At 41.8% G+C, this 10,399-nt stretch overlaps 1 protein-coding gene across 1 annotated transcript; it reads right to left on the bottom strand.

Annotated features, from left to right (window-relative positions):
- Positions 1-500: 500 nt before the first annotated feature.
- Positions 501-7,678, bottom strand: LOC119412501 (transmembrane protein 88). The gene is made up of 2 exons (XM_037679515.1): positions 7,379-7,678; positions 501-728 (listed from the first exon to the last, which is right to left on the bottom strand). Exons 1-2 carry the CDS (start codon positions 7,676-7,678, stop codon positions 501-503), a joined length of 528 nt encoding a protein of 175 aa, XP_037535443.1.
- Between the last annotated feature and the right edge of the window lie 2,721 nt (positions 7,679-10,399).

A 10,399-nucleotide genomic window follows, 5' to 3' on the forward strand; every position in this document is an offset into this window, starting at 1 on the left:
TGGTGAGCATTCTTTTAAAGTAAATGCTACTTCTCTCACTATAAATCTGTGTTTGCCTTTGTTTTTAGTTCAAACCCTGACATTTAAATGATTAAATAATTCTAAACAGAGAGCAGATATTAAAGTTTTCACTTTGTACAGATTTGTTGTATGAAATAAGAGCTGAGACGTTAAAACATTGGAGCTTGGTGAGTTTGGTTTGACATACCTTACTTAAATCTGCAGGTGATTCAAACAGCATGAGACCACGGCACATGCACACATCACAATATCAATGCTGACACCACATATTGTCCCGTCCACAACCCCGAAAGCTTGTGGGTCTTTTGACATGATGGTGGGTTTCAAACCCTCACCTCACTGGTACCATTTTCAGCCTCCATCTTTTCAGCCAATCAGCTGAAGGCACAGTCAGACATGGACACTATCCAGAGGCAGGAATCATCAATGCTCCTCACTCTTCACCTCAGTGACCCCTCCCAGCACCACCTCCACCATCCTCAGACCCAGACGTGGAAGCTGCCCCCCCAGTCCAGCAGTCTCCCTCTGTACCAGGCTCGCCTGATCGGCTGAATGAAAAGCAGGAGCCGAAACCTCCGGAGCAGCCCGCAGAAGACCGCCGCTGCCACGACCACGAGGGGCGACATCATCACGAAGCCTAGAATGATAAGGGCGGAGGAGCTGTTGTCGTCAAGGTAACGGCAGATGGCGGAGGGGGCGTTGAGGACCTGCAGGGGGCGGGTGTGGGTTGGGGGACACAGAGGGGTGTGTTAGAGTTTGGGGTTTCAGCAATCTATGGACTCAGGGTGCAGAGGTGTCAGGTGAGGAAAAATAAGATGAGTGCAATGTCTGCAAATTTTATTCCCTGATGACAATTTGAACAATGAGAAATTGCATTTCCTGCGAAAATGCAGTGTGAATGCTTATAGCAGAAGATCTTGCTGAGAAACAGCTGAAATTAGCTAAAAAAAAAAAAAACACGCTGAAATGGAAGAACAAGCCTAAATTAGCAGAAGAAAGAAGAACGAACACATATTTGTTGAAATAGGTTTAAACAAGCAGAAATGAGCATAAAAGTGAGGAATTGGCTAAAAAAGTTGGAATTAACAAAAAAAATTGCTGAAAAGTAGCTGAAAGGCAGAAAGAAGCTTAAACTATCGGACGGAAGCGGAAAGAGCTGAAATGAGCTCAAAATGTGGAATTAGCTAAAAAAAAGACTAAACTTAGCTAAATAGTATCTGAAATAGCAGAAAAGGCTGAAACAAGCACAACTAAGCTGAAAGGAGTATAACAAATTGAAATTATCAGACAGAAGTTAATTAGGCTGAAAATAGCAGAAATTACCACAAAAAAACGTGATTTTATCTTAAAACAGCCGAAATTAGCTAGAAAATGCTAAAAAAAAAAATTGCAGAAAAGTTAGAACAAACTTAAATTAGCTGAAGAAAGGAAGAAAAATAAGTGAACCCAATTAGGCTGAAAGAAGTAGAAATGAACACAAAAAAGGTGGAAATTATCTGAAAAAAGCTGAAATTAGCAATAAATAAATAAACAGCTGAAAAGTAGCTTAAAAAGCAGAAAGAAGTTTAAATTACCAGAAGGAAGTGGAGAGAGCACAATTTTGCTGAATTAGGCAAAAAATAGTTGAAAAAATTAGTCCAAAAAAAAACGTGGAATTAGCTTATAAAGCTAAAATTAGCAAATAACAGCTAAATAGTAGCTGAAATAGCAGAAAACAGCTGAAAACTTGCAGAAATAAGCAGAAAGGAGCATAACAAGCTCACATTAGCAGAAATAAATTAGAAGAAGCAATAAAATTTAGGTAGCAGAATGAATCTGAAAGAAGCACAAAACAGCTGAAAACAACAACTGAAAGTAGCTGAAACTAGCTGGGAAAATGTTTAAATTTGCACAAGGAAGCTGAAGGAAACTTAACCAGGACAAAATGTGAAAGGAGCAGTCAAAGGTTGTAAACACATCTAAAGATTTGAAGGATGTAAAATGAGCTCAATTCATTTTCTATGAGGAAAAAATGGCAGAAAAGGCTAAATATTTCAAAAAGCTAAAGTTGCACTAATACCAAAAGTCATAGCACCCTTCTCCTAAAAGAGCTGAACGTTTTGATATATGACTTGTTGAAATAGCACAAAAATTGTGGAATGAGAAAGACACCAAAAAACATACGGAAGAGAAATGGATCTCAACAGTGTGAATGCTTCATAAGCATTCACACCATAAAAGGACGAGGTTCTGCGCAGACCTGCGGTGGTTTCTTTACTCTGTTGGGCTGAAGACAGAGCTGCTGGTTTAAGATTTCACCTGTGAGCTGTCAGCACGCTCATGCAGAACGAGCCACACGTTTGTAATCACCACAAACACTACCTCCGAAGCTTCAAGAGTGCAGTTTTTAGCAGTTTAGCAGAAAATCCAAACACAACTGAACACTTAGGAGTGTTTATGTTTTTAGGCAGCCAGGCTTAATGACAGATTATCCTCCTGTTCTCCCATTAATGACATGAGCCTACTTGCCTGAACTTCCAGTGAAGTTAAACAAGAAGTGGAGCAGATTCCTCCTCCTAAATGAGTTGTGAACACAATTCTGCAGTTGTATGCAAATATTTGGGCAGTACTGGGCAAAAGCATGTTGATTTTGGAGGTGAAGAGAGGTAAATGCAGGCCCTGAAGCACGCATACGTTTATCTATTTAAGTAAAATTAAAAACAGGTATTTTTGAGTTCAGAGGGTGTTCAAATCAGCTTTTAGTAAGACTATTACAGTGTGAAAACATTTTCTACAAGCATTTAGGTTTGTGGGGATTTCTTGGCTGTGGAGCTTTATTCATTCATCTAGCAAATCATTTAAAGCAATAGTTCCGATCGTTTGGAGTGGGGTTCTGTGGAGAGGTTATGAACAATAAATATCTTACCTGTTGTAAACAGCTCTTTGAACAACTCCAGTTCAGAGAAACAGAGCATTGATTGTCAAAGTTTCACACTAACTTACTCTGTCTCTTCCCTCCTGATGTTACAGTGTATTGAGTGTTTTTGTTTGTTGTGTAAAAACAAAGGGATTGTTTGTTGAGGCACAAAATGTAATTAGATAAATCAAGTTTAGGTTATTTTGTTACAAACTACAGAGTACACTGGTCTCAGTGTGGAGAAGTATAAGTCTGTATTCGTGTTAACAGCTAGTTTGAGTCGGGCCAAGACCAAAGTGGATATTTGTACGTCTTAAAACAACTTCAATCTAAAAATGTTAGTAGTTTATTTTCTATATTCAGCATCTTATCCATAGTCGGGTCACAAAGGCAACAGGTCCAAGAGAAAAACCAGACCTCCCTCCCCCCAGTAACACTCTCCAGCTCCTCCTGAGGGACCCCAAGGTGTTCCCAGGCCAAAGAGAACACGAGTTCTCGGTCTACCCCATGACCTTATCCCAGTGGGACAAGCCCAGAAAACCTCCAAAATCAGGCATCCAGGAGGCATTCTGATCAGTGGCTCTATTCTGAGCTCCCCCACCGGATGATGGAGCTCCTCACCGATCTCTAAGGCTGTCTCCAGACACCCTATGAAGGAAGCTCATTTTAGTAGAACCTCGTTCTTTCGGTCATGATCCAAACCTCATGACCACAGGTGAGGGTTGGAACGTAGACAGACCAGTAAATCAAGAGCTTTGCCTTTCAACTCAACTCTTTCTTCACCACGACTGACCGAAGCAACACCCTCATTACTGAGGACAAGGCCCCAATCCATCGATCCATTTCACACTCCGTCCTACAATCACTCATGAACAAAATGCACAGATATTTCAACTGCACCTGAGTCAAAGAAGGCCTGGTTGCACAGGAAGTGCTACAGCTAGCTGCTGCAACTGCTTCTTCCAAATGACCACAACGTTTTATTTTAATAACGGCGTAATACAAAATGGACAGTAATGAAAATGTTTATGAATTGATTCCAAAGTTCATGCTCAATAATCCAGGTATAAAATCCAACAATGTTCAGTCAAGTCATCCGGACGGTTTCTTTTTGTGATGAGATGTTTTGTCCTTCATCCAAAGGACTTCTTCAATCTGAGGAGCCACCAAACAAAACTGATTCCCACAAACAGCATACTCCATAGAGGAAAAAAAAAAACCAGTTTGCTGGTGCTAAGATGGCCTCTGTGGCCCGCCCTCTCCTCCCCCGTCAACTCCTCTGAGACAGTCATGCCAAAGTGGTTCAAAACACCAAAGAACATCAATTTATGAATTAATATTCGCATTACCAACTATAATGCTGGAGTTGTTTGACCTAGTCCCTGTGGGACAAGCCGTTAGCTCGTCGGTCTTGTTAGAATTAAACTCCATCCATCATCTTTTACCCGCTTCTTCCATTTTGGGTCATAGGGGTCGCTGGTGCCCATGTCCAGCAATCACTGTGCGAGGGGCGGGGTATACCCAGGACATGTCTCCAGTCCATCACAGGGACACATAGAGACCAACGAGACAAACAACCATTCACTCTCTCACTCACACCTAGGGACAATTTAGAGTTACCATTCAGTCTAACATGCATGTTTTTGGTATGTGGGAGGAAACGGGAGTACCTGGAGTAAACCCACGCATGCACAGAGAGAACATGCAAACTCCACCCAGAAAGGCCCCTGGACCGGGATTTGAACCAGAGACCTGCTCGGTGAGAGGCATCAGCTCTACCAGTTGCGCCACCGTGCTGCCAGAATTAAACTCCTTTTGTTCAAAATATTAAGATATTAGATGTTCATAAAGTTTCCACAGAACCTGACTTCAAAATATCTGAAGTATCCCTTTAAGGCAGAATAAGGTAACAAATCTTTAAACTTGCACAAAAAGTGAACAAACCTTTGGCTTTATCTGGTAAACCTACCAACATTTAAAATAAAGTTTATGTATTGTAATCTGTCATATATTATTTACAATGATGTTAATTTTAAACGTGGACATTTAACGTGATAATATTGATCTTTATATGAATTTTAATTCCTTGTTGTACGTCAGTTTCCCTCAGACGTCGTTACACGCCTCCAGCCCTGCAAACCCAGCAAACTCCAGTTTTCCTTTCGACAAAAAAACCACTGAGCAGATAATGACTGCTGCCGCCCTGCTGGGATCAGACCTGAGAAGGTGCCTCGTCTGCAGAAGATGGAGAAATTACATTTCTCTGTTGTTTTCCACCTAAATGCTCTCGTTGGAAAGAGTAAATCACGTCGAAAGCCTCGGGAGTGAGGAGGTGTTGAAGGAGCTGGGAGCGCAAATCCAAATCGTGTTAGTCTCTGTGAGGATGCAGGATGAGGGGAGCCTTTTATCCCAGCAATCTATCAGGAGCAAAGCTCTGTTCAGTCGTAACAACAGTCACAAGCATCAGCCGGTATCTGCACAGTGGGTTCATCGTCTGATTTACGAGTGTTGAGCAGACACACACAGGACCTGCTTTATTTACCTTCACATATAAATATTTCTGCTCATGCCCAGGCCTGTCGCGATAAACAATAAATCAATTAATCGCATGATAAATGAAAATTATCGACCTCATTTTCATTTATCGGCTTTATTGTTTCTTCGTGTCTCTCTAGACACTGGACGACAAAAGGCTCAACTCTGGTGCGCTTCACTGACTCCTCCCTTTCTCTTAAAATTCTGTTTTAACGATCCAAAATCACCTTTTTGGATCGTTAATAGCAGCTACGCTACGAGTTAAGCTAACAGGCCAAGCTCGGGGAAAAATCTCCGTCTTGTCAAGCTCCAAAACTCACGGTTGAAACCTGTGCCTTCATGAAAACGATTGTTTTTCTCTGCAAAAAGAAGCTGAGAACTTGTTTACTGATTTTTTTTTTTATTAAAAGCTTTATGTGAAAAATGCTATGCTAAAGAGCTCAAACCACACCGAATGTCCGCCATTTTGACAACCGATAAAACGAAGAAGAGACAGCCCACGTCACGTCAAGGGGCCTCCCTCCCATTTTTCTTAAAGAGACACGCTGCTCGCTCCCTCACTATCCATCCTTTGGTTTGTTTTATACTGCCATCTGGTGGTCAAAAAGGTACTACACGTCTGTTTTTTCTGCACACCTGATCATAATTTGTTGATCAGCACACCTGTGGTGCGTTTAACCTTAACGCCTCCTCTGTATTAAAACAACTAAAGTCTTGTTCTCTGAACTTTTTTTTTTTTTGAGACTTTTCGTCCTTCGTCCAAAGGACTTCATCAGTCCGAGGAGCCACAACAAACTCATTCCCTAAGCAGCACACTCACATAGTGGGCCAACCAGAGTGATGGTGATAAAATGGTTCCTGGAGTCCTCCCTCTCCCCCATCGACTCCTCTAAGGCAGCCATGGCCCAAAGTTAATGTTCAGAGGAGTTGACAGGGGAGAGGGAGGACTCCAGGAACCATCTTATCACCATCAAACTGGTTGGCTCACTATGTGAGTGTGCTGCTTAGGGAATGAGTTTGTTGTGGCTCCTTGGACTGATGAAGTCCTTTGGATGAAGGATGAAATGTCTCAACAAAAAATAAACCGTCCAGAGGTCCTGACTTAACTTTGTTGGATTTGTTACCTGGATTATTCAGCATGAACTTTGAAGCTAAAAGTCTTGTTTTTTTCCCATTAAATCCTATAATTCATGTCACCACCAGAAAAGTTTTAATAAAATTTGCTAAAAATAAGATCTACAACCCATTAACCTGGAGTAAACCCAGTTCAAGATGGCTGCTGAGCCAAATATCCTTAAAAACCTAAACTTGGAACTCAGTCAGTTTGGTGTGGTAGTAGCCAAGAGTCATCCTCTGTGACATCTTGCAGTAGTGCCTGACATCTCCGATGGCGTTTAAAAGTTATTTTCCATCATTTCTCAACATGAGATGATCTGTCAACAACTCGGGCATGAGAGGTGGAGGGTGATGTGCATTCCTTGCTGGACCTTTTATTTAATTTGAAGCTGATTTTTCCTGTATCGTCTTTGACCTCCCAGTTCTGTGTTTACCATATGACGGTCCTATGAGCAACGAGATCTTCTACGTGTTAAAATTAAATGAGCTTTGTTTGAAACGCAGAAAGGAGCACGGCTCCAGATGGATTAATGTGTGAAGAGTCTTCTGATACACATCTTTGGTTTGAATAATCTCACATGGAAGTAGCTCGTTTATAATCAAACTTTCACAACTTTATGTGATGGATCACATTATACATCATACCTGATTAGACAAGTGAGCCTCCCAGACTGTAATAAAATCTGTGAAATGAGCTCTAATGGTCTCTGAATACTAATGAAGAAGAAGCTCTAATAAAGTTCAAAATCCTGTAAACATGGAGCACAGAATGCTTAGTGATGAAGTGAGACCACGCAGCTCTGAGCTCACCCTGGAGTGGCAGAGGAACCCGGCGTACAGCAGCAGCACGGCCGGCATCAGAACCACAGAGAAGACAACAATCAGCAGCAGAACTCCAGCTGTGAGAACGCACAGGTTCCACAGGACCAGGGCCGCCCCGCAGGCCGCGCAGCCACACCTGCCCCTGCGGCTGCCCCACGCGCTGCCCTCGCTGTGGGCCACGGGAGGAGGCAGCATCTTCACAGCATCCCCCATCCAGAACTCCTCCTCCTCCTCCTTCTCCTCCTCAGCTGGACCTCCATCATCCAGGTCCACGTCCACACCGCACATCCTGAATGACAAAGAAGCACCTTTGAAATAGAAATCAACTCCACTGGTAAAAGTTTCAACAGGCTGCAGATGTGACAATTGAATATAGTCAAAATAACAAAATCTGCAGCTTATTAGTTTATTTTGTAACACTGAGCCAGTTATCCTGTTTTGCTCTACATGACAGTTTTTTTTGTTTTCACTTTTATTGACTAAATAACAATATAAATAATTTACATGCAGCCGTTCAGATATAGTAAATTTCATTTGAACTTAGCTTCTAATAGAAAAACGAGTTGTCTTTACTTTAGATTTCAACCTAAAACATCACAAAGCTCATAACGCAGTTGGATGGTGCGTGCAGTAAAGAACTCACTTACCTCGATAAATAAATGCGGCCAGTCGGTGAAACTGTCTGATTGTCTTTCCCTCCTTTGATCCACGCGGAGCTTTGAAGAAGCGGCGAGAACAAAGCTTCAGACCGACAGACAGACAGACAGACAGACAGACCGACAGACAGACACCTGTGACTTGAACCCCGCTGCTGCTGAAGTAATCCTGACTGTCTGTCCTCCTCATCCTGCACGCGCGCGTCCGCGGGAGCGAGGCTGTGAATGAACGACCCCTCAGGCTCGCGCGCGCGCTCCGATCATTTTTTTTAAAGTACAATACAAATGTGAAAAAACAAGAAGAAGGTTTGTGTCTGTGGAGGGTATGTTGTGAATCACTCTCAGCTACTACCACATCAGACTGGAGCTCAACGTCTGTGAGTTTGATTACCGTATTTTTCGGACTATAAGACGCATTTTAAATCCTTTAATTTTCTCAAAAATCAATAGTGAGCCTTATGTATGGTTGTGCTTACTGACCTCGAACAAATTTTATGTGGTTATTATGAATTAACTGAATAAAGTTTGACTTATCTGACTGTTTTGTTTTGCTTATAATCTGAAAAATACAGTAAATCAGAGCCAGTTTTCTGTTTGCTAAGAGCGAATGGCTGCGGCGGCCATCTTGAATTGTCTTGACCCCATAAGTTCATCAGTTTATGCACATCCAGTCAGTACTTCCTGAAAGTTTCATTCAAATCCGTCCAGGAGCTCATGCGATATAACAGACAAATAATTGGGTTGCTGCTGGTGTTCAGTGTCACACTCAAAGCATGCTCTGTGGATGATGCTCAGTTACTACCACAACAAATTTGAGCCTAATAGCTGCAAAAATGAGTGGGTTATAGCCATTTTTGTGTTTATGTGTGTTCAGCTGGATGTGGCGTTCGTCTTGAATTGGACTGACCTAAAAAGTTTTTCAGTTTTAGATCTCAACCCAATGATCAAGTTCTGAAAAAGTCAATAAAATCACGCTTATAGTTCATGAGATATTTTGCTAAAAGACAGAGTTGACTAACGCTTCGTTGCAAAGGTTGAAACAAAGATCTTGTACAATCAGTAACCCCTCAGAGTGCTGCAAACGACTCTCAGCTACTACCACACCAAATATTAGATGAATGTCTGTAAGGCACAGACAGTTATTTCGCTGCACATCTTCAAACTGCACACAGCTCTTCAAAATAAAAGTTGTAACATTTCATGTTTCCTTAATTTCTTGTTCCTCATTCATGTTAGTGGAAATTTGAGAGTAAAGATGAAATGAGTAACAGGTTGCTTAAAAAATGTACAGGCTGATTTTATTTTGGCAGAAAAAAAGCTTTTTACATTGAAGGAGTTCTAGCTTAGATGATGTGGACCATGCCGCTGTGCAACACTGCAGCTGAAGACTTATCTAAAGTTAGGAGAACCAGCTCAAATGTTTGTTTCTTCTGGTTCAACACCCCACAGGGATTAAAATATTCCTGCAGGACGTCTGAACCTGGAAGTGCTACAGCTTGCTGCTATAGAATTCTATAATTATAAAGAAATAATGAAGAAATGCAACTAGTTCGTCCATCCAGTTACTTGGGCAGGTCAGAGATTTTGTACTTGCTGCAGAACAGACTCATAAAAACGGACCTGTAATAACAAATATAACTTGTAGAGGTGCTCTAGTACGTTCTATGGCACATAGCTAATATATGTGAGACAATCTGTCCTCTTTGAAGGGAGGAGCATGTTAACATGATCACAGTAGATTACAATATGATCAGTGACAGATGTGCAGTAAAGACATGTCTCCCTCCACTCTACATGGAAACATTGTCAGCACGCGCTGCTGTCAGATAACAGGACGATCGATTTGCCGTCCAGCGCAGACAGCCTTTGTCTGATTAGATTTAACTACGCAGGACAAGACGAGACAGGAGGCTGCGGAGACAGATGTGGGAGACACGGCAATACAGAAACATTAAAGATAGCACAGCTTCATAGTTAAATATAAACATGGCGCCTGAAACATCTGCTGACATCTGCTGGACTAGATGGGAACTCTTTACCAACATGTAGAACAGATGAAAGTTATTTTTACCAACCAGCAGAACCCTGTTCATCAGTAATGCTCTGTCTTTCTTATTGAGTGGACTTTGCCTATAATTCAGTTTGAGAGGCCTGCAGAGCCCGGACATGTTGTCTCTGGTTCCTGTGAGACTCTGAAGCCTTCTGTTTGTCTGCCTCCAACTATGCATTAGGCCACTCACCATCCATTACCTCGACAGCTTCCTGGTTACCATGGCGATTGATTTGAATCTAGTGACAAGTGACACTTGTGGAAAATAAATAATTGTTCTAAACTTAAAAAACTCTTAAAAGA

This window comes from Nematolebias whitei, chromosome 7 (genome assembly GCF_014905685.2).
Source record: "Nematolebias whitei isolate Nwh7 chromosome 7, NemWhi1, whole genome shotgun sequence".
In the NCBI taxonomy this organism is placed as follows: Eukaryota; Metazoa; Chordata; class Actinopteri; order Cyprinodontiformes; family Rivulidae; genus Nematolebias; species Nematolebias whitei.